The sequence below is a fragment of the Manis pentadactyla genome, chromosome 19 (assembly GCF_030020395.1).
Source record: "Manis pentadactyla isolate mManPen7 chromosome 19, mManPen7.hap1, whole genome shotgun sequence".
NCBI lineage: Eukaryota > Metazoa > Chordata > Mammalia > Pholidota > Manidae > Manis > Manis pentadactyla.
This window is the reverse complement of record NC_080037.1, coordinates 18,210,885-18,236,613: the sequence shown is the minus strand read 5'-3', so window position 1 is coordinate 18,236,613 and position 25,729 is coordinate 18,210,885. Positions and strand designations below refer to the sequence as shown.

Sequence of the window (25,729 nt, the reverse complement as noted above, 5' to 3'; positions counted from 1 at the left end):
CCTTTGGTAACCACGAATTTAAAGCCTGCAATGGCAATAAGTACATATCTTTCAATAGTCACCCTAAATGTTAATGGGTTGAATGCACCAATCAAAAGACACAGAGTAACAGAATGGATAAAAAAGCAAGACCCATCTATATGCTGCTTACAAGAAACTCACCTCAAACCCAAAGACATGTACAGACTAAAAGTCAAGGGATGGAAAAACATATTTCAAGCAAACAACAGTGAGAAGAAAGCAGGGGTTGCAGTACTAATATCAGACAAAATAGACTTCAAAACAAAGAAAGTAACAAGAGATAAAGAAGGACACTACATAATGATAAAGGGCTCAGTCAAACAAGAGGATATAACCATTCTAAATATATATGCACCCAACACAGGAGCACCAGCATATGTGAAACAAATACTAACAGAACTAAAGGGGGATATAGACTGCAATGCATTCATTCTAGGAGACTTCAACACACCACTCACCCCAAAGGATAGATCCACTGGGCAGAAAATAAGTAAGGACACGGAAGCACTGAACAACACAGTAGAGCAGATGGACCTAATAGACATCTATAGAACTCTACATCCAAAAGCAGCGGGATATACATTCTTCTCAAGTGCACATGGAACATTCTCCAGAATAGACCACATACTAGGCCACAAAAAGAGCCTCAGAAAAATCCAAAAGATTGAAATCCTACCAACCAACTTTTCAGACCACAAAGGCATAAAACTAGAAATAAACTGTACAAAGAAAGCAAAGAGGCTCACAAACACATGGAGGCTTAACAACACACTCCTAAATAATCAATGGATCAATGACCAAATCAAAATGGAGATCCAGCAATATATGGAAACAAATGACAACAACAACACTAAGCCCCAACTTCTGTGGGACGCAGCAAAAGCAGTCTTAAGAGGAAAGTATATAGCAATCCAAGCATATTTAAAAAAGGAAGAGCAATCCCAAATGAATGGTCTAATGTCACAATTATCGAAATTGGAAAAAGAAGAACAGATGAGGCCTAAGGTCAGCAGAAGGAGGGACATAATAAAGATCAGAGAAGAAATAAATAAAATTGAGAAGAATAAAACAATAGCAAAAATCAATGAAACCAAGAGCTGGTTCTTTGAGAAAATAAACAAAATAGATAAGCCTCTAGCCAGACTTATTAAGAAGACAAGAGAGTCAACACAAATCAACAGTATCAGAAACGAGAAAGGAAAAATCACGACGGACCCCACAGAAATGCAAAGAATTATTAGAGAATACTATGAAAACCTATATGCTAACAAGCTGGGAAACCTAGGAGAAATGGACAACTTCCTAGAAAAATATAACCTCCCAAGATTGACCCAGGACGAAACAGAAAATCTAAACAGACCAATTACCAGCAACGAAATTGAAGCGGTAATCAAAAAACTACCAAAGAACAAAACTCCCGGGCCAGATGGATTTACCTCGGAATTTTATCAGACATACAGGGAAGACATAATACCCATTCTCCTTAGAGTTTTCCAAAAATTAGAGGAGGAGGGGATACTCCCAAACTCATTCTATGAAGCTAACATCACCCTAATACCAAAACCAGGCAAAGACCCCACCAAAAAAGAAAACTACAGACCAATATCCCTGATGAACGTAGATGCAAAAATACTCAACAACATATTAGCAAACCAAATTCAAAAATACATCAAAAGGATCATACACCACGACCAAGTGGGATTCATCCCAGGGAGGCAAGGATGGTACAACATTCGAAAGTCCATCAACATCATCCACCACATCAACAAAAAGAAAGACAAAAACCACATGATCATCTCCATAGATGCTGAAAAAGCATTTGACAAAATTCAACATCCATTCATGTTAAAAACTCTCAGCAAAATGGGAATAGAGGGCAAGTACCTCAACATAATAAAGGCCATCTATGATAAACCCACAGCCAACATTATATTGAACAGCGAGAAGCTGAAAGCATTTCCTCTGAGATCAGGAACTAGACAGGGATGCCCACTCTCTCCACTGTTATTTAACATAGTACTGGAGGTCCTAGCCACGGCAATCAGACAAAATAAAGAAATACAAGGAATCCAGATTGGTAAAGAAGAAGTTAAACTGTCACTATTTGCAGATGACATGATACTGTACATAAAAAACCCTAAAGACTCCACCCCAAAACTACTAGAACTGATATCGGAATACAGCAAAGTTGCAGGATACAAAATCAACACACAGAAATCTGTGGCTTTCCTGTATACTAACAATGAACCAACAGAAAGAGAAATCAGGAAAACAACTCCATTCACAATTGCATCAAAAAAAATAAAATACCTAGGAATAAACCTAACCAAAGAAGTGAAAGACTTATACTCTGAAAACTACAAGTCACTCTTAAGAGAAATTAAAGGGGACACTAACAGATGGAAACTCATCCCATGCTCGTGGCTAGGAAGAATTAATATCGTCAAAATGGCCATCCTGCCCAAAGCAATATACAGATTTGATGCAATCCCTATGAAACTACCAGCAACATTCTTCAATGAACTGGAACAAATAATTCAAAAATTCATATGGAAACACAAAAGACCCCGAATAGCCAAAGCAATCCTGAGAAAGAAGAATAAAGTAGGGGGGATCTCACTCCCCAACTTCAAGCTCTACTATAAAGCCATAGTAATCAAGACAATTTGGTACTGGCACAAGAGCAGAGCCACAGACCAATGGAACAGACTAGAGAATCCAGACATTAACCCAGACATATATGGTCAATTAATATTTGATAAAGGAGCCATGGACATACAATGGCGAAATGACAGTCTCTTCAACAGGTGGTGCTGGCAAAACTGGACAGCTACATGTAGGAGAATGAAACTGGACCATTGTCTAACCCCATATACAAAAGTAAACTCAAAATGGATCAAAGACCTGAATGTAAGCCATGAAACCATTAAACTCTTGGAAGAAAACATAGGCACAAACCTCTTAGACATAAACATGAGTGACCTCTTCTTGAACATATCTCCCCAGGCAAGGAAAACAACAGCAAAAATGAGTAAGTGGGACTATATTAAGCTGAAAAGCTTCTGTACAGCAAAAGACACCATCAATAGAACAAGAAGGATCCCTACAGTATGGGAGAATATATTTGAAAATGACACATCCGATAAAGGCTTGACGTCCAGAATATATAAGGAGCTCTCACGCCTCAACAAACAAAAAACAAATAACCCAATTAAAAAATGGGCAGAGGAACTGAACAGACAGTTCTCCAAAAAAGAAATACAGATGGCCAACAGACACATGAAAAGATGCTCCACATCGCTAATTATCAGAGAAATGCAAATTAAAACTACAATGAGGTATCACCTCACACCAGTAAGGATGGCTGCCATCCAAAAGACAAACAACAACAAATGTTGGCGAGGCTGTGGAGAAAGGGGAACCCTCCTACACTGCTGGTGGGAATGTAAGTTAGTTCAGCCATTGTGGAAAGCAGTATGGAGGTACATCAAAATGCTCAAAACAGACTTACCATTTGACCCAGGAATTGCACTCCTAGGAATTTACCCTAAGAACGCAGCAATCAAGTTTGAGAAAGACAGATGCACCCCTATGTTTATTGCAGCACTATTTACAATAGCCAAGAATTGGAAGCAACCTAAATGTCCATCAATAGATGAATGGATAAAGAAGATGTGGTACATATACACAATGGAATACTACTCTGCCATAAGGAAAGGGCAAATCCAATCATTTGCAGCAACATGGATGGAGCTGGAGGGTATTATGCTCAGTGAAACAAGCCAAGCGAAGAAAGAGAAATACCAAATGATTTCACTTATCTGTGGAATATAAGAACAAAGGAAAAACTGAAGGAACAAAACAGCAGCAGAATCACAGAACTCAAGAATGGACTAACAGGTACCAAAGGGAAAGGGACTGGGGAGGATGGGTGGGTAGGGAGGGATAAGGGGGGGAGAAGTAGGGGGGTATTAAGATTAACATGCAAGGGGGGGTAGGAGAAAAGGGAGGGCTGTACAACACAGAGAAGGCAAGTAGTGATTCTACAACATTTTGCTATGCTGATGGACAATGACTGTAAAGGGGTTTATAGGGGAGACCTGGTATAGGGGAGAGCCTAGTAAGCATAATATTCGTCATGTAAGTGTAGATTAGTGATACCAAAAACAAAGAAAAAAAAAAAAAAAAAGGGCAGTTCCTGTGTGGTAACCTCCAACGAGTTCTACACAAGGGTATAAAGGGCATATAAAAGTGTAGGCAAAGGGTCTGTTTGTGTTTATACAGAGGATCAAAGCCTAATTGGGCTACCCCAAAAATGAACTAAGATACAATATGAAAAAGAACTTCCAACATCAGCACTCTCTGGAAGACTCATGCCAGAAGATGATCATCAAAAAACCCCAACAAAGATCCACGCACTGCTACAGCTGTAGATGCACTCATCCCACCAGTTCCTGGACTTGCCATGGGAATGAGGAAGGAGATATCTAAGCTGGCCTTTGCATACAGTAAAACAACAAATTTGACTGGATCTATACTGTTGGAACTCAACCAAGAATTTGGAGAAGTGCAAATTGTAGCGCTCCAAAGTCTTACAACTACAGACTATTTACTGTTAAAAGAACATATGGCATGTGAACAGTCCCCAGGAATGGGTTGTTTTAATTTGTCTGATTTCTCTCAGACTGTTCAAGTTCAGTTGGACAATATCCACCATGTCATAGATAAGTTTTCACAAATGCCTAAGGTGCCTAACTGGTTTTCTTGGTTTCACTGGAGATGGCTGGTAATTACAGATATGCTTTGGTTATGTAACTATACTCCTATTATGTTAATGTGTGTGCGCAATTTAAGTAGTAGCTTAAAACCTATTCATGCTGAAGTTACTCTACAAGAAGATATGCCAAAGAAATAATCAATCTTCCCATGTTTTCTTCCGCCTGCTACTTCTACAGCTTTTCTTCTTCCTTCCTAATTACAACCCTTAAATAGAATTCGTGCCTCGTATCAAACTTATCGAGTATCATAATTCTTCCAAGTGGTAAAGATACCTCAAGACAAATGCTGGGCATAGAAGCCACAGGGCATAAATATGCAAAGATGTAAAAAGCTAACCTTTTCAAACAATAAGGCTTCTCTCTCACTTACCAACTTCACATTTCCCTGTATGGCCCCGGAAGATGACTGGTTAGCCAGAGACAGGTAAGATTCCTCAAGGGAGGAACAACCTAAGACAGGCACAGTCGCAGGGGGGCCATCAGGTGAGAAATTGGGGATCAACAGAGGTGAGGCTTAGAACCTCACCCCCCCCGTTCTGAGAGAAATCTTCTGCATACGTGGACGTTTTATTGCCCTGGTCTGGCTTGGATTAACACATAGTCTACAGGCACACACCTGATCATCTACATTTGCTCTCTTACAACACTAAACTATGTTTTCTACCTTTATCTTGTATCTACCTACCACTTCAGCATTTTATTAAAAATAATAATAATAAAGAGAGAAATGTAGTATCCACACATAAATCAAGTATAAAAACCAAATGAGTATTCATATTTGAACTGACTGTTTAGAGTTCATAATACATGAGCAAAACTGAAAGTTTCTGTGATGACTGCCCTTGTACTTTTCACTATGTAACTTATTCATTATGTAAGAATTTGTTCTCCATGTAAGAACTTGTTTGTTATGCCTCAGAAGATTGGAGACTGACGAAAATTAGGCTTGGGGTGGATTAATGATTGTGCATTGAGCATTGACTCCCCTATACAGAATTTTATTGTCGTTAACAACCATTTGATCAATAAATATGAGAGATGCCCTCACAAAAAAAAAAAAAAAAAAAAAAAAAAGGACAGACTTCCAATGGTAAAATAAATAAGTAACCGGGATGTAATGTATAGCATACGGAATATAGTCAAGATAATGTAACAGCTTGGTAGGGTGATAGCTGGAACCTCGAATTATGTATATAAATGTTCTACCACTGTGTTGTACACTTGAAACTAATGTAATGTAATACTGTGCATCAACTACCCTTCAATAAAAAATAATTATTAAAAGAAAAAAAAAAAAAAAAGTTACTGTGTGGAAGGAGGAATTAGCTTTTTGCTGCACACTAACTCCTAGGACATTCTCAAGGGCATCTCTTTATCTGACCAGGTCTGATCATGTAAGTGTTAAAAGTCTACAGCAACCCAAGCCAGGGCCACTAAGGATATAAGCCCTTTAGTAATGAAAGTTTGAGTTGTTTTACTAGGTCGAAAATCCCAAACAGATGAGCTACCAGCTGAGGGCAAGGGGAAGACATTATGCATATCAACTATGGCCTTAAACTAAGAACTGCAAATGTTATTCATGTTTTATTTCCTGCCTATTACGTAAAGATTCAAATATAATAATAATTTTCCTTCCTCCTTTTCCCTGTTGATTGATATTAAAGAAGTTAGTGGGTATTCATTTATAGCTTAGTTTTAAATTGTAGGATATTCAGGTGGGTTGTGTCTAAACTAGGGGATGGCTCATACCACTCAGGTATGAATATGGCGACAGAGGCTAAGAGCATCTTCATCTTCATCTATATACAGCTTAGAAGGTCATGTTAGTAGAAACATGCAGTGATTATTGTTGGTGGCAGAAGGTGAATGGAAGGGAGAAGAATGTGCATAGATGCTGAATAAGCTGGTTAAAGTCGTCTAATCACAGCCTCACAGCCGCGCTTCTGCAGTCTGCTCTGCGCGCTGAGCTCAGTAGCCCACAAAACTGCATTTCCAGTTCGCTTGCTTGTTGGCTTCCTATTCAGTTTCACCAATAGGAGGCACTGCTCGGAGGGCAGGAGCAAGAAGGAAGGACATGCCCAGTTTCTGGCTACAAGTGCAGAGGCCCTGGGGACTGTGCTAGGTCAGCTGAGGAGCAAAACAGCTGCAGCCTCAGGCCGCAGAGCAATCCTTCCATGTCTGCAGCCTCTTCGGTAGTGGGATCTTGGCCATACTTCAGGCCGGCTGGGGCAGCATCTTGTGATGGCTCCAGAGTGAAGCCAGCGAGCAGGATCTTGGCTCCGAGGCTCCAGCCCAGGGGAGCAAGCAGCTCGCTGCCAGTCCCCCTTGTGTATCTGCCAGCCAGCACCCACCCCCATCTCCCTTTTGTCCCGCCAGCCCTTCCAACACCTTTGGAACCAACTCCTTGTATTAAACCTTGTCTGTCTCATATACCTGACACCTTTTCTGTTTGACCAATTAGATCTTGATCAATACATCCTTTAGGATAAAGCTTTTTTTCATGTAAGTGAGCTAATACTTTTAATAAAGTGACTTCTATGACCCAGTTTCCTTTTTAAAGTAAGCTGTGCACAGTTTACCTTGATGTAAGCAGGTGCATTTCCCTTATTTTCAGATTTGGGGCAAAGAGTCTTCTAGTATCATGTAGTACTATGGCTACACACACAAAAAACAGAGCTACCAGTATGTGTTCCCTGTTATTCTATATGACCATCTATGGTAACTCTAAGAATACTTATAGAAAGCATTTGATTTAATGCCATTTGATACTTGACACACCAAAGTGCAAATGAATTAAAATTAAGAAAGGAAAGATACATAGTGAAAACCAAATAGTACATGGAAAATTTAAGAGAGGAAAAATGGATAAAATCACATTAATAATAATGACAATACATTATTATGTGCTAGGCACTCTGCTAAGCAATCATATAATCCTCACCAAAAAAAAAAATCTTATGTGCAAATAATGTATTGCAGAAGCTCCTAAAAGAAATTTTAAGACCCCTGAAATGCTATCTACTTGACCTGCTTTTCAACAATGAAATAGAAAGTACTCAAATCAATACTTCCGTTTTCTTACATAATTGGGGAACAGAGAATTTCTTTTTTGCTAGGATTACGTGCATAATATCTCATTTATCTGACATACTGGGAAATGAGGTATTTTAATAAGTTAATTTTTGTTATAACTAAATCTCATCCCTTAAGTACAAACTTTAAGAATCTTCACCATTTTTGAAGGAAATCTTTTTAGCAAGCACTACACACATACCTGTCTTCTCTCACAGCCTATAATGAATGTAATTGATTCATTTGTGAGGACTCAAACTGTGCATTATAGACATCAAAGACTATATCAGTAATACCTCCGGGACTGATGAGATATCAGATAATTACCCAGCTCTTAGCCTTAACATCATTCAATGGCTATACTTTATCAATTTCTGCATCTACTTTTTGAGTTCTGCTTGATTCTTCCTCAGTGACAATCTCTCAAATGTTACTTCTTTGTCTACTTGACTCTAGCAACTCAACCCCTAGCAACCTATGCTGAGAAGCTAGATAACCATGACATCTGGAACTGCGTAAAGAAATAATAGACAGCTACTGAGAGAAGGGCTTAGAGTAAGATGAGTATAGGGTAAATATGCTGAGAATGAAATTGTGAGATTTGTGACAGTTAATTCAGCTGTTCACTTTTTAGTATCTAGGATACATCTAAACTGAGAGGTGGATAAGACTGAGGTCCAGTGTCAGTGGAGGTGAGATCTCACACATACACACACACACAGAGAATTACCCAGTATTCTACAGGCAACCAATGTTTGACAGCATTTGTAGGAAAGGCTAGAGAATCAATTATAGAACCGCATTGTGGAAACAGTACACAATGGATAAGTAGGGTCTGCCCTTTAAGTCATTTTTAACATTCTCCTCTACCTGCTACACCATACCAACTCCATCACTGAGTCCTGTAGGCTGCATGTTCTACATTGATCTTTACCCATTTCCATATCCATGACCATCCAGTTCATTCTGCCATCATCTCATGCCTGAGAATAATGACCACCTAAGTGTTCTGATGCATTATTAATACTCCTATACAATTCATTCTTCTGACTGCAGACAGAGAGCATTTTTCAAAACACATATCTGATCATGCCACAGGCAGTCGGTGATCAGTCAGGCCTTTACAGAGTACTAGCAGGACGGGAGTACCCCATACCAGAATCAGAAACCTGGGGTCAATAATACCCACGCTGTGAGGATAAGGCAGACTCATGATGCTGGCCTCTCTGCGTTTTTTGCCTTTTAGTCCAGGTCCTACCAGTCAATCACCAGATCTCAAGGTCTGGCCAAAGTGTGACACCATTGTAGTTTATAGCTGCTGTCCACAGACACCCTAAAATGGGAGCCTCAGACAAGCGTAGGTGTTTTCTTTGGTCTGGTTTGGGCAAGACCGTTAACTAAAAACTCCTGAGTTAAGAATACATAGTCAAGCTTCCTGGTAAATCTGTGAACAATAGAGATAATCATTGGAAAAGAACACTTCATTTCTTATCAAGATATACTAGCAGAATTCATTATTTTTATTATCAGCGGTTTTCATATAAATAAAATTAGTATCATATGAAACATTGTATAATTCAATTCTAAAACCATATACTTAGTAAGTAATAAGTTTCAAACATCTATTACCATAATAAGTTTCACTGACCTCAGATTCCCAGAGTGAGTAACAAAAATGAATGAATATAATCCAGTGGACATTTTAGACGAAGTCTAAGGACATGCTTTCCTTCTTTGACAAGAATACAGAACATTATGTATAGCTTTGAGAAAAGTAAAATGGTAAGTCTTTGAAATGCTGCCTAAGTGTTTTTGAAACTATAGAACACTCTACATTTAAAATGTACTGACACTTCCTTTGAGTCAGACAATAGGCTACATGCTTTATATGAATTATTACTGTTAACTTTAACAACACCAAAAAATAAGAACTGTTATTTGCCTTGTTGTGCAAATAAGGGCATCGAGTCTTAGAGGGCCTGAGCTGTTTCCCAAGGTCACACAAATACAAATTCAGTGGTAAAATCTGGTAAAATCCCATCCCACCGCCTGCCCCTGCTCCTCTTACCCATTTCCAGCCCAGAGCTCTCTTCTAAAATACTTAGGAATCCCACTCAGATTAAGAACCAATAAACATGCTCCAGCCTAAAAGCAATAAAGATGAGTCTAATGAAAAGATTTACATATATATATTGAAAGTCAGTTACCTGAAAAGTACTATGCTTGGTGATTGGGGGATCAGGAAGAATAAGAAATAATATCTACCTTTATGGAAGGGTTAATCCCAGGTCTAATTAAATAACAATTTAAGAGTTAAATAAGCACCATAAAAACATTATGCCCAACAAATGACCCAGATAGTAAGTACCGGAGCTTCTAGCAGGAAACAATCATTCTGGCTAAAGTGAATCCCAAAAGCCTTCTAGAGCAGCCAGGTCTTCCAGACAAGGAAGCTGGGTCTTCCATAACAGGTAAAATGTGAAAAGGAATGACTTAGGAAGATGCTCCTGGTGGGGACATTTACCAGCAATGCATGGAAGCAAGAAAGTAGAGGTATAGTAAGGATTGAATAGACCAATGTTTTGTTATTGTTGTAACTGGTTAAAGTCTAATAGAAAATAAGCCTTCAAAGGTAGGTTAGGACCTTGAATGCCACTCCAAGGAGTCAGGATTTTATGATGTATGGGAGGACTATTGACGTTTTTATGCACTGACTTGGGGCATAATGAGAGACATATTCAGAAAACTTAACCTAGAGTCACATATATAATAGACTGGAGTAGGGGAGACCTCGGAGGTAGGAAGAAGTAAGACAGCTGAAAATATTTTTTAAAAAAAGTGAAGCCATCTTTTCCTGAATGTATAGTAACTAGTTGTGACTGAGTTACAACCAGTAACAACAATTTAGTTGGACTCCTAACCTTATCTAGACTCATTAATTGCCAGTTCACACACAAAAATAAATGGTTTCAAAATTGTTTCAGGAATGTAGGAAGGCCACCTTGAAACAGTAGTGTGTGGCATATTCTAAGAAAGGAGTATCTTGAACAGTTTTATATTCCTTCTGTTCTTTAATAAAACAAAAGTATAGTGCTTAGGGCTAGGATGCATTTAGTTGTGAAAATGTACTACAGTTTTGGAAGGCACTGGGGGACACTGGGCAAAGGGCATAAGGGATCCCTCTGCATTATCTTCTACCACTGCATGTGAATCAACAACTATCTCAAAATACCACATGTAATTAAATTGCAACATAGAAATTGTGTAGTTAAGCATGACAGTTAAGAAGAGGCAAACCCTTGAAAATCAGAGGAAAATCGCTGGGAAACTAACAACGGTATTTGTATTTTAATCAGGTACCATTTAATCCTCAGGAAAAGCCCTTGAAAGCCGAATGAGTTTCACTTTCTCTCTACAAATGAGAAAAACAAGTTTGAGAGGGGTTTGATGACTGAGTCAGTGCCACACAGCTAGAAAGTGACAGAGCTATGGGTGGATACATAAAAGCCTACAGAGTTTGTGTTCAGATTCTGCAGGACATTCTACGCTCCAGCTTCTATTTCTTTCTACATTTTAAAAATTATTGCATAAAACATAATAAAGTACATAAAATATGTCATATTTTAAAAACAAAGGAAAAAGGAAAAAGCCATCACCAAGGTTAAAATACAGAATATCTGTAGTACTCTCTAATCTCCCATAATTCCAACCCTTTCCCTCCCTCCTAGATAATTAGGTTGAGTTTTTAAGAACCATTGTCTTGCTTTTCTACCGAGCGATCTATCCCTAAACAGCATAATTAAGCTCTGTGCAGCTTCCTGCTTTGTATTAATAGAATCATATTATATATATATTTTTACATCTTTTTTTGCACAACATAATATGCATGAATTTTACTCATGCTGTTGATGGTAGCCATACCTCATGCATTTTCATTACTGCGTAGTATTCCTATATAACAAAATTTATTTATTTATTCTACTACTGATATCAATTGCTTCCACATTTTGACTGTTGTATCAATGTAGCTATCATCCCTGTTGTGCATATGTCCAGAGGCACATGTATGCACTTCCCTGTAATAGAGGTCCTGGAGTGGGCTTGTTGGGCTTTGTTCAACTTGAACTTAACTAGACAATTCAAAGTGCATTAACTCCCATTAGCATCAGTAATGCATGTGAGCTCTCATTGTTCTGGATTCTCAAAAAGACCTTGAATTGTCACACTTTGAAATATTTGCCACTATTATAGGTATGAAATGGTATCTCACTTTGGTATTATTTTTTATTCCCCAACTTACTAAAGATGTTGAGCATATTTCTTATGTTTATCAGCCATCTACTTTTTTTCTGTTGTGAAATACCTGTCCAGATCTTTCCCTAGTTTATTACTGATTCCTAGGAATACTTTATATATTCTGGAGACTAGTCTTCTGACAATTAAGTGTGTTTATATATCATACCCCATCCTATGACATATCTTTTTAGGCACTTAGTTTAAAGTACCTTCTGATGGATAAAAATATTCTTAATTTTAATAATTCTTTTATCATTATGGAGTTACCTAATTATGTCTAATAATCTTGTTTGCCTGAAAGTCTCTTTTGTCTGCTACTAAGTATTTATACCAACTTCCTTTTTTTTTCTTTTCTCAATCTTTTGGTTTGCTTTTGTTTGAGAAGGAAATGACAACAGCTAATTCAGGGGTCCTTCCTACAGCTCTGGGGACTCCTGAGGATCTTTCTGACTGTTGGCTGAATCTTCCTTGCAACACTAACTTAAGATAAATGAGAATCCATCTGAGGACTGTATACTGTCAACATTGGGGATGAGTAGAGGTTGACTGGTCTTGATGAGATGCAGCTGCACCAAAGAATGGGCACTACTCATGGACCTGGTAGCCTCATGGTAATTTAAGAGTTGTGGTTTTATTCAATGACACTCAGTTAAGCTTTTGGGAAAAAATGAGGGAGAGCTATATGTACTAACATGAAAATATGCTTACAGTTTGCTGTTAAAAGGAAAAAACAATCAGGATGGTTTTTGTGAAAGAGTATGCATCATATGACCAATTATTTTTAAGTGTCTATTTTATACATATACATCTAAATGATTATTTGTTCAATAAACAAAGTAGTTACTGAGTACCTAATATGTTCTGGGCACTCTCTTAGATGCTGGTAGAGAAAAATTAAGTTACAGAACAAAACAGGAAACGAAGTCAGAGGCTCCCAGCTGGTAGCTCTCCTTTGTAGATATCTTCCTCCCCCTGCACATGGCCTTCCTCTCATGACCACACACACCTTCAAGATGTGGTCAGAGAGCTCGAATTTTTTTTTTTATAACAAGCATCAATTTTTATTTATAAACAAAAAAATGAAGAAAAACTTACATTAACAAAAAAGAAGAGCAAAGGAAACAAACAATTTTTAAAAGAAAACCTACAAATTGCCACATACTAGAATTTTAAAATACACGTTTTAACTATTTTTTTTTGAGAGGGCATCTCTCATATTTATTGATCAAATGGTTGTTAACAACAATAAAATTCTGTATAGGGGACTCAATGCACAATCATTAATCAACCCCAAGCCTAATTCTCAACAGTCTCCAATCTTCTGAAGCATAACGAACAAGTTCTTACATGGTGAACAAGTTCTTACATAGTGAATAAGTTCTTACATGGTGAACAGTGCAAGGGCAGTCATATCACGGAAACTTTCAGTTTTGATCATGCATTATGAACTATAAACAATTAAGTCAGATATGATTGTTCGTTTGATTTTTATACTTGATTTATATGTGAATCCCACATTTCTCCCTTATTATTATTATTATTATTTTTTAAATAAAATGCTGAAGTGGTAGGTAGATACAAGATAAAGGTAGAAAACATAATTTAGTGCTGTAAGAGGGCAAATGTAGATGATCAGGTGTGTGCCTGTAGACTAAGTTATTAATCCAAGCTAGACAAGGACAACAAAACATCCACGGACGCAGAAGATTTCAGAGAGCTCGAATTTTATAAGTGGTTATTCCCTTACCAATAAAATAGGAGTAATGTTCCTTGCCCTGGTGGCCTGACAGAGAATCCAGTGAGTGAGCATGTATGAAAGTACTCAGGACTTGGGTGTTCTACACATACAAGGAATGAACTGAGAGCTGCCCCTCCCATCAAGGGCAAGCTGAAACCTTATTTGCTATGGGAATCTCACCTTAGACTATCTCCTCCTTTTCTGAGCTATGTCATGTCCTGCATGAATCTTCTAAGAAGTAGTCTACACATTTCTTGAAAGCACATTTTAGACAGGTCTGTGTTCCTTACTAGTATGCTCTATCATCACCTAATGGTTTCTTATATATATGTGTGTGCTAACCCTTTACTTAAAATTCCTCCCTTACCTCAGTCAGATCCACAGAGTACAGTGTGGAAAATCCAATACTTATTAAATTACTGTAGAACAACTTGTGAAAAATATCTGCTGGATTCAACGAATTTGGTTTTCAATTGTTAATCTGATTCATCGGTAAATATTCATGCAGTACCTATTATGTACTAGGCATTGTGTTACATGCTGGGAATTATAAAAACAGTCCTGGTTCCTGCCTCCATAAAACCTTCAGTCTAAGTGAGAAGGCAGACTAGGTGGATTATATGTGCATAAAGTTTATTAAAGGAGAGTCAGATGGGGTAGAAGAAAAACAGTAGGGGGAGGTGCAAGTTAACCTAGTTTGGGTGGATTAGAGAGTTAGGCTTGTCTCAGAAACTGATCTTTAAGCCGAACTTGTCACTTGTCCAACTTCATCAAGAGAAAAAAATGTCATAAACCATTTTTTTATTAATTATGACAAATACTTCATTATAATAAATAGAAAGCTTTCAATGAAGTATCAATAAGTTGATTATCATTTAAAATATAAATATCACTTTAAATATCATTTAAAATATGAACATTTTTTAGACAATCTGCATCTAGAACTTTTGAACATAGCTCTCTTTATTTGCTTTTAGAATGTTGAGTGTGACAAAACAAAGTTCAACAAGATGGAATTTTTATTTGTTTTCTTATTTACTTTTACCATTCTCAGAGTGAAGGGAAGCATTTTGCATTTATCTCTATATCCAGCCCCTCAAGTTCTGTGTGTTAAATATGGATTAAATGAGATTTAGGAAACAGTCAGGGTATCGGCAGGAGTCTGGTGGCAAGTTAAGTGGACAATAGAGGATAATTTAGCAAAGGACTATCATCAATACATGGGTTGCATTAAAGAAAAGCATCAAGTGCTAATAATGTACTCCCAGCTAGTAATACTTAGCATCCTAGGAGACCATGCTAACTCCTAGGTGACTGGGAGCCAGGAAGCATCTCTGAAGCGGGAAGGATAAGAAAAGATGCACAAACCTGGAGAAAGAGCTGGAGTTAGAGGAGAGGGCCATTGGACAGGGGCAGTGGGAATGGTGGAATATAGCCCTGGAGCCCAGAGCCAGGCAGCAAGGGACCCAAGGGAGTGAGCTCAGTCTTCCTTCTCCTACCAAAATCTCATCGTTTTGCTGCTGCTACCCATGGACAGACCTGAAGGAAGCAGAGGGAGGAAGCCCTTTGATGCTGTGAGCCCAGGTCAGCCTTGTAGGATACCGAGTGGAGGAGAGTGAATCTAGAGAGGCAGAAGGACACTATCCAACATTATACACATATACGGTAATTTATTATACTATACTGCACTGTATTGTATTTTTCTGTGCTTTTTCCTGGTGTATTCTCTTGTGCTAATAATCATTAAGATAGTTAAAACTAAATAAAACAATATTATGCTCTGTGGAAAGGGGGGGGGGGTCAGGTTATTTAATCCAAGTCTGCAAATGCAGTTCTTCAGTGGATAATGCCCCAAATAGATACTTAATTCCCATTGGCTTTCTAGCATAAGCAGTTTGAAGTTTATCACCTTTCTCTTCCCATAATGGTAGAACTCCTGAAGTGTTTAATTTTCACAGGAAGTTGAATCATAATTGTCTGTAAAGTACCTCCATTGGGATATATATGTTTGTGCCTCTTCATCATAGTATGTCAAATTGCATTTCTTATGGTGCTCAATAGGTTGTCATATATAACCAAGGAAATTCAATACAAGTACAATACGATGTAAATTTAAAACAAGGTTTCTCTGTTTACACTGAGGAATTCTGTTTACTGTAAGAATTAAACAACAATGCTTCAGTGTCATAAAAATAACGTGCACTGTGCATATAGATGCTCCAAACATTATTTGTTTGTTTTTTTCCAGTATGGCATGGCAATATGAATATCAACTGAGGGCTTTCCCCCAAGGTCTGGATGATGATTGAATGTGGCAGATATCTCCCTGTGTGAATTCTTGATCCTTCAATTAAAAAGGAAAAGAGAGAACAGCTTTCACATTGTGGAACAGTGCCTTATTACCGCTATGCTCTCCTAAAAATGGAATCAACGGAATCTAAAAAAGATTGTGCTTGGGAAATTCTACCTGACAAACTGATTGGAGGTGTTTCATAAAAGTTACACAAGGTTTGCTCAAAACTGTCAAGCAGTTTTCCTAAGTGATTCACTGAATTCTATAATCCACTTATACTATTAAAACTGAGCATTTCCAAGGAAGAAAATAGAATCACATTTTGACTATTTAAAAATAATTTCAAAATAAAAAATTAAAAAGATATTATTTATTTAAAACCAGGGAAAAATCAGAATGGAGATTTTAGGAATTTTGAATATTGGCCATGAGGATAAGGGATTAAAGAAGCAAAAATATCTAAAATTCTTCCTTTTTTTCCCACATTGCTAGCATTTCAACAAAAAGTAGAGGCAAAGGAGTACAGTGAATGAAATTATGAATTTTTGAGTCATTCAAACTTCGTTTTGTATTACATTGCTACTAACTAGTTGTCCTGCCTTGAGTAATTCAGTAAGTTGCTTAATACTTATAAATCTGAGTTTGTACATCTGAATGTTGGAATAACAATGTTATTGCATGGGCTAGTTATAAGAAATAAAATAGCTGGTATATAGTAATAAACATAGCTATTACTATTAGTGTTAGCTGGAAATAAATACTTCTTTCTTTATATGGGTTAAGTACTTAATTAGTATTTATACATACATTTTCCTGTACCTATATTGTAAAAATGCATTTTTTATCATCTCAGTGTGAAAAGCAACATGTATGGAATGTGTATAGAAGTTCTATAGTTCATTGGTTTCTATACTAACCATTCCTGAAATAACATATGTGCTCAAAATAACAGAACTAAATGTTCTTTTAATAATGTTCAGATGTCTTCACAGTACTGTGTGTAATTCTGCAAAAAACAATCAACTTCCTAAACTCTTCCTGTCCTTATTGCCATTATTGCCATTGTCTTGGTATATATCTGAACATAAATAAATCCTCACAAGTTGGGCCAACACAAAAGGCTGAATTAAGAAAATGTTTCCATAGGCTCCTCAAGTACATACTCTATCCTTTCTCAAGGAGAACCGGGACCCTTTTCTAATGGGCACCCACCTCTCCTGCTCTCCTCTTACAATGCCCATCTTGACACGAACGAATCCTCATGGAAGCAGCAATACTCCTTTTCACACAGAGGCATGCAGAGCACATCTGGCTTCCTGTGCTGTCCTTCTTTAGAATATCTATAAATTACCAGCCTGAGAAATCTTATGTCAGATGACTGCATCCTTGTCAGAACTTATTATTTTCTGTGCATTTTTTTGATAGGGCAATCAACAATTTTTTAATTGAGAATCTATTATGTGCCAGGCAGTATTCTTGGAGCTGGTGGTATACCACTGAACAAAAGATTCCAGAATAGGAAAAATTCTATGAGCAGTGAAGTATGTTCTGAAGCAAAGAGCAAGCTTCCCAGCACAAGCTGTGAAGCAGGAGACGGTTCAGAGACAAAGAGAACAGAAACCAGAAAGGCCAGATGCCATTTGCTTAGCCCCTGGGTAAGGATCATCATCAGACTTTAATGAGTAGGAGCTGATGGTTTAAGCCACAATCAGTTATGAAAAGCAGAGAGCCTATTTCCTAAGCCATACTGACTGAAGTCTACCAATTACTTGATAGGCAAGGGCATTTGTATTGGAACCTTTATATTTTTTTATTTTGTCATATAAAGGCATATGGTTGGAAACATAGATATATCTTCTAATAAAAAGTGGGCCTACTGTTTCTCAGCAATTTTTTTCATGTTTATAAAGTCCTAGTGGAATAATCCATTTAGGGTATAGTTAACTAATTGACCAACAGTGTGAACATCTTGGGAGTCTAGAGTGCAAAATCAGAGAAGCCACACCTGTTATAGAATATGACATACATGCATAATGTGTTTATGTCTAAATGCATACATATCTCTGGACATCTTACTGAAGCCCAGAGGGATGACACTCCCACGTCCCATAGGTCTCCTTAGGGAGCTCCTTCTGTATACACTAGGGACCTGTGTGCATCCTACCTGTGATAATATGTTTAGATGTGTATTTCCCCCAAGGAATTCTGACACCCCTAAGATCAAGGATTGGGCAAATTCATCTTGGTATCATCAGAATGATGGCACCTAGTAGGTCATCCAATATATATTTTGAAGGAACAAATTCAGATTAGTTCAGTCTTCTGGTGGAGCACTAAAATCTACTCCTTCAATCAGTGACCCCAAGACGGTTCTAATGATCAGATATGTTTGAGAAACATTATTCAAAATCATTTGAAACGGCTTCTTTAGTAGCATAAGGGTGAAACTGATTTTATTTTCAACTGCATTACTCTTCAGCATCTTCAGAAATTAGAAAGCAACCAGAATGTAGCACAGATTGCGATACACACCAGTTCCATTATATTTGAACTAGGCAAATTCTAGAAAAGAAAACAAAATTTTGATTCAAATGCAGCTCCAAACTCCTAAAAGAAAATCCCAGTACCAGATGCCATACAGCTCAACAAATAGATGTCAGGAGCAAATGCTTTTCAAACAACTATATTTCACGACCTGGCCTGTAACTACTTCTGTTCTCTTTGATGGTATCATTACAGTGGTAGGACTCTACCATATACATGCCACTGACCAAATGCAATTTTCAGAAGAAACAGCTAAATGAACTAAATGTTACAAGGTATCAACAGAAAGTGCCACATTAGGTTAAGCTCCAGGAAAGGACAGGGAAAGGAGTGATTTGGTGGCCCTCATCCTCTGGTGGGCACATGGCACATGTACCCATATAACTTTGAGCCTAGGATGAATGAAGTCCTCTGAGTGCCATTGTGAAGGCACAGAATCAATCAGGATATATGGTCAAGAGAAGAGGACGAGCTTAACTTAAACTCAGGGAAGAGCAGAACAATTTCTTAAAAACAGAGGAAGTTATCACTGAGGAATGTGTTAGATTTCTACAGGTGAAGATGAAGAGAATGTAGGGATTGTTCACTCCAAATTTGTAATCAAGGAAACTGGGGTTCATGAAATCCAGTAAATTTCCCAAAGAAATATAGCTAGTACATGGCAGAGATAAAGATTTGTTATTAGGCCTATTTGACTCCACAGCCAAGTCTACCAGCCCTACACTGGGCCGTAAATATTCTGGGGAGGCTAAAAAGGAAACTGTGTTACAAGGCTATGCAAATGCAGGTCAAATCACAAGTTGGGAGTGATCTGAATGCCAAACAAAATAATTTAGATTTTAATCCTTGGGTTCCTAGAGGAAAGTGGTGGGGGGGTGGTTGCAAACAGAGTGGAGGGACAAGATGTTTTCCAATGATCAGAGGATCCCTCTCCAGACAATGGACAACAGAAACCAAACACTGGAACACTGGGGGAAAGTGGTAAGAGAAGGAGTGGAGAGTTGGGTTTTTTATTTTTTTTTAATGAAAACTATTGTCTTTCAGTGTCTAACCATTTCCCCACAACAAAAGTTCGGAAAATTCTGATGTGATTAAACAGAAGACTTTAGAATAGAATGGAAATGTTAATGAAAATCTCCAAATTCTCCCAAATTCATATTATTCAATGAATATATTCTTAAAACTGCTTATAAATGCAAAAAAACGTGAACAAATATTCCTTGAACTGTAGAAAGTATCTCTCTAGTTATCTTAGGATTCTGAAAGCAGTCATGGTTCCACCCGGAATGAAGAAAGTATTCTACTATGCAAATCATGTAAAAGCATTTAACAGCAATCCAATTGGAATAAGTCATCAACATTTTCATTGTCACCTGTACACTAGATTTCTTTGCGGAGTGCCAAGTATGACAAGCTTTTGACTGTTTAATATTAGTATCAAAGAGACTTCCTTTTATTTCTTATTAGAAAATTTGTTATAATACAAGAATAACTTCAATAGCAGAGATAATCACCTACTCTAATTATTAGAGGTCTCCCTATTACCTCAAATTTATCTAATGCATTTGCCAAAAGTTTAATTAAAATGAGATGACTGGAATAATTAAAATCATAGTAAACATAATACCAATAAAACCAATAAAATTGTAATGTTTTTCTGTCATTCTTTTTTGGCTGTGCTGAAGGAGGCCCTTTCAATTTTCAGTAAGGAGTTCCTTAAAACAGTTTTTATAATATTAAAAGTCTCCTTAATATTTGTCTTAAAGATGAACAAAATGTGATGTTCTGCAAGCTTCTATCAATGTGGAACAATGATACTGTGTCATGTGAAACTTAGATATTTCCAATTAATGAATAAAGCAATTTCTACCCCAAGTTAATTGCAAATGCTTTATAAGATTTTATTTTAGCAAACTTTAACTGGCTCACCATTCTCCAAACTAGGCAGATGTGTATATTGCTTAGAAATGTACCCAATCCAGTTCAAGTTAAACAAGTATACATGTATATATAATGTATGCACTGTTTAAAAGCTGCATGTTGAAATATTTATAGATGATGTATTTAAAATGCAGAGTTCCAAGTGGCCTCTTTTAAGACAAATTTATTAAATCATTTTTAAAGACAATAGGTACATGAACTTTCTCGGTACTTCTCCACGGACAAAATAATCAGTCAAAAACAGGAAGTCATTGAAAATATGGCACTCTCATAATGGCGTTCTTTGGGAATCCTTGTTTGTTCTCTGCACTTCTGGAACATGTTAAACAATAAGCTGCAGTACACAAGAACTATCAAAAGGGAGCAGTTTTGAGCCACCAAAATTGTGCGTTAGCCTAAAAACCACAGTCTCCCAACTACAGACAATGATACTATCTCAGGTATTTTATGTGCTAAAATGATCATTAAAAATTAAGCACCACATATAAGCTGCCATTTAGAATATTAATTTACCTTTGCTAATCATCTTTTTAACTTGAGGCTAAAAGAGTTCACTTACCATTCGGATATTCGGGCTCAGTCCAGGAGACGTTAAAGGAGTGAGGTGAGTATGAGTGCGCGTCGGCGGCCGGCATGCCTTTGGGGACACTCTCATCAGTCCGGGCCTCGCTGGCCGCACTCACGGTGCACCCACCCCTCGTGCACGCCTGCAGAGAGACGCACAGAAAGCACATTTCACTCGGGGTCCCCAAAGTTTAGATGAGCATAGAGGAAAGAAAATTTGTATGAGTTCCAGATTCTTGGAAATAAAGCTCCTTTTACCCCCCGAAACAAATTAATGTCAATGCTGGGGTTTGAAATTTAATTAGTTTGTTTTTTAGGACATGAGATAGCCATCTCCAAGAATTAGAAAAAACCCAGGATGTATGAACGTACAAATTATAAACACATCCTAAGTTAGTGTCTAGAAATGGGGCGCCTATTGACTGGGTGAATAGATGATGAAATTAGCCTTGCAGAAAAGTTCCCAGAATGGATTAAGTGCACACACATGTATGAAAAAGTACTAAAAGTATTATAGAATCAAACAAGTGATTTCTAGGGGAAAAAAATGCATGTACAGCAAATTGCTTTATAGTGTGACCAGTATGTTTTATGTACAACACAACCTGAAGTTGTAAAAAACAGTATTTCTCATAAATCAACAAAGAAGCAGCAGTTGAGTGACTGTTTAATGGCTTAAAGGGCCAAATCACCTATTTATATGCCAGAGGAAATGGGCTTCGTTACATGGCTGACAAACAACAACGATCACAGAATCCCCCTATTCTCCAAACAGGAATTACTAACACCAAAAATAAAGATATTCAGAAACTTCTGTGTGCACTTTCATAATAAACTGCAAATAACTCCAAAACAAATGTTAAAGTGTATTAGAAAAATATCTTCATGGCTGAGCTAATTGAATAAACATTTCTCCAGGAAATTGGGATGTATACACAGATTTTTCCAGACTGTATTTGCGAGCTAATACTTGTTAGTATTAGCAACTATATCTTTACGTAACACAGATGTTTGAAAACAACACCTAAGCTTTTTCAACAATTCTGAAGGCTACAACTGTAATTTATACAAAACTTAAAAATATTTTTAAAAGATCATTAAATTTTACCAAAATCAATAAGGAAATGAAGCACATCATAGGACAATCTAAAAATTTGACTTTATTTAGTCCATTTCCATGGAAGGTAGATATTACCAATAAAAAAATTACACATCTTTATTTCTCTGGGCCTGTTCTCTGCTTTTCAGTTTGATATTGAAGAATGACAGTTTGATACTCAAGACACTTGATATTCTTTATCCCAAAGGCAGGAAAAAGCTGACTGATTTTTAAAGATTTTATACTGATGTATACTATTTGTAAAGTTGTTGCCAATTCTTCATTGTAAGTATAAATAACAATATGCAGTTAATAGACATGGAAATCAGTCTCATTTCTATTGTAAGAATACAACTGTAACCCATGTCTTCAGGGTAATTTCTCATCAGCAAGTTTCAGATGGGTTAAACTGTGGTCAGTGCATGGAATTGCATAAGATTGGGGACCTAATTAACCTCTGTGGGTTTCCTCTAATTCTCAGCTGTGGCATGTGCATATATATGTAAGAGATAAAACATACTCTTCCTGCAAACAGAGTCTTTGCAAATAAACAGGAATTAATGGCACTTGTGGCCAAACCCTGACTCAGAGCTCTAGGACATGTCACTCCTATACCAAGAAATAACTACCTGAACATTAAAATAGAAAAATGAAAACAAAACATTTCAAATGTGCTAAAATTCCACTAGAAAATGTGGCGGGTAGACTCCATGTGGACAGCTGAGCTGTCAAAGGAAAATAATCAAAGGAGCATTCTTTCCAGTCTTCAGAGAGAGAGAAATCCATCTACTTTCATTTCCTAGATTTTTTTTTTCCCTGAAGAGGGGGAAAAGTTACAGCATCTATTGCTAAACTCCTAACATTGGGATTTAATTCTCATAGTCTATTTGTCACTACTGTGTTTCTTATTCATGTCCTAAATATTTTCCCCTGCCAAATCTCCTCAAAGAAATACTGTGCTATATGACATGAGTTCTATATTTTTTAAAACAAAATGTGAATTAAAATTTACTTTGTTTTGAGAATTTTATGATACCTTCTGGGATAAATAAAGACATCCTCTGATTTTGAAGGACTCCTCTTTGGCCTATGTCATCTAAGATCCATAAACTAACAACTTGACTAACAAGTCTCTTAAGAATCCAAGGAATTTTTGCATCTATGTTCATCACAGATATTGGTCTGTAATTTTCTTTTTTTGTGGTGTCTTTGTCTGGTTTTGGTTTTAGAGAGATACTGGCCTCATAGAATGAGTTTGGAAGTATTTCCTCCTCTTCTACTTTTTGGAAAACATTAAGGAGGATGGGTATTAGATCTTCACTAAATGTTTGATAAAATTCAGTGGTGAAGCCATCTGGTCCAGGACTTTTGTTCTTAGGTGGGTTTTTGATTACCAATTCAGTTTCACTACTGGTAATTGTCTGTTCAGATTTTCTGTTTTTTCCTGGGTCAGCCTTGTAAGGTTGTATTTTTCTAGAAAGTTGTCCGTTTCTTCTAGGTTTTCCAGTTTGTTGGCATATAATTTTTCATATTATTCTCTCATATTTCTTTGTATTTCTGTGGTGTCCGTAGTGATTTTTCCTTTCTCGTTTCTGAGTCTGTTTATGTGTGCAGACTCTCTTTTTTCTTGATAAGTCTGGCTAGGGGCTTATCTATTTTGTTAATTTTCTCAAAGAACCAGATCCTGCTTTCATTGATTCTTTCTATTGTTTTATTCTTCTTGATTTTATTTATTTATGCTCTGATTTTATTTTGTCTCTCCTTCGACTGACTTTGGGCTTGTAACAACCAAATAAAACTGAAGGAACAAAACAGCAGCAGACTCACAGACTCCAAGAAGGGACTAGCAGTTACCAAAGGGAGGGGTGAGGGAGGGTGGGTGGGGAGGGAGGGAGAAGGGGATTGAGGGGTATTATGATTAGTACACATGGTGTTGGGGAGGTCATGGGGAAGACAGTGTAGCACAAAGAAGACAAGTAGTGACTCTCTGGCATCTTACTACACTGATGGACAGTGATTGCAATGGGGTATGGGAGGGACTTGATAATATGGGTGAATGTAGTAACCACAATGTTTTTCATGTGAAACCTTCAGAAGAGTATATATCAATGATACTTTATTTAAAAAAAAGTACATTGGCCCCCCTCAAAAAAAAAAACTCAAAAGAATTTATGACAGAATTTTTCTTACAGATGAAACAGAATCTTGAAATAACAGAATTATCTGCAAAATATTTCGTTTTTTTTTCCACATCTTTTTGCATGCATTTAGAGGTGCTAAGTGAGCAGTGGAATATCTTGGTTCTTCCACTGAGGAAATAAATGTTTTGAAGTTGCTTCTGATTGGTCTTTTCTAACCAATAGTATCTAAATGAAATTGAACCAATCAGTACCTTGTTTGACCTCCCAGAACCAGAAGCCATTGCATTCAATGCATCTGAATGCTGATTAAAATTCTGGTTTGGAAAAACTAAACAAAATAGTGGGATTGATTAAAGATGCTTTTATGGAATGGCAAGGTCTTTGAGAGCTTCTGAGCCATTAAAATATGGTATTTCAACCCATCTCCTACAGCTTTTATCAATTACAGCCATTTTTAAAAAATTGTGAAGTCGTAATATTACCCTGACATGAGGAGTAACTTCTGACCAAATAGTACGTTCAATTTTGGTGCAATAAAATGCAAAACTAGTAAAAATATATCAATTTTATTTTTGAAATCATGACTATTAGGAACATTCAAAACTAGCATTATCTTTTCCCATAGTTTGTTTTCAGAGAAGTAGGGTCTTAGGATATTAAAAATGCAGCATGTTTTAAAGTGTGAAGAAAAAGAACAAGGTCACATCATCTATAAATGATTTTTAGAAAAGTTAAGCTCATCATTTCCAAGAATATTTCCAGGAAATATATTTAACACTTGATGGTTATCCAGAAATAAATGTCTACAAGTAATATGAAAAATTATCCTGTCTTACATATCTTGTTACTTGTCTCTCTTACTAGCTTCTTTATTTACTTGCTGACTTATTTTCTTTATTAGGTGCCACCACTCATAACAATACAATTTATTGAGTGTAGCAATATGTTAATATGTTACGGTGTTTCTCCTAGTAGAAAGAGCATATGTTTAGAACCATATAGTCCCTAACTCTGACATTTTATAGATTATTTAATTTATGTAAGAAGCCTCAGATTATCTATGAAATATATATACTTAGTGCTCATTAATTCATTCAGTAATTGCTTGTTGAGCTTCCAGTTTCCACCAGGCACTGTGCTTGACTTCACAAATATAATTTTGGAAGATACAGTGTCTGCCCTTCAGGAGTTTATAATCCAGTCAACAGGGAGAATTAAATGAAGCCACATGAAGAAATATAC

At 37.0% G+C, this 25,729-nt stretch overlaps 1 protein-coding gene across 1 annotated transcript in view; it reads right to left on the bottom strand.

The window, feature by feature from the left end:
- USH2A (usherin) overlaps positions 1 to 25,729 on the bottom strand; it is a 722,977-nt gene that overhangs the window by 300,816 nt on the left and 396,432 nt on the right. Inside the window, exon 34 of the mRNA XM_036931704.2 lies at positions 21,243 to 21,390. Within this exon, the coding sequence (XP_036787599.2) occupies positions 21,243 to 21,390 (148 nt within the window). The remainder of the gene's footprint in view (positions 1 to 21,242; positions 21,391 to 25,729) is intronic.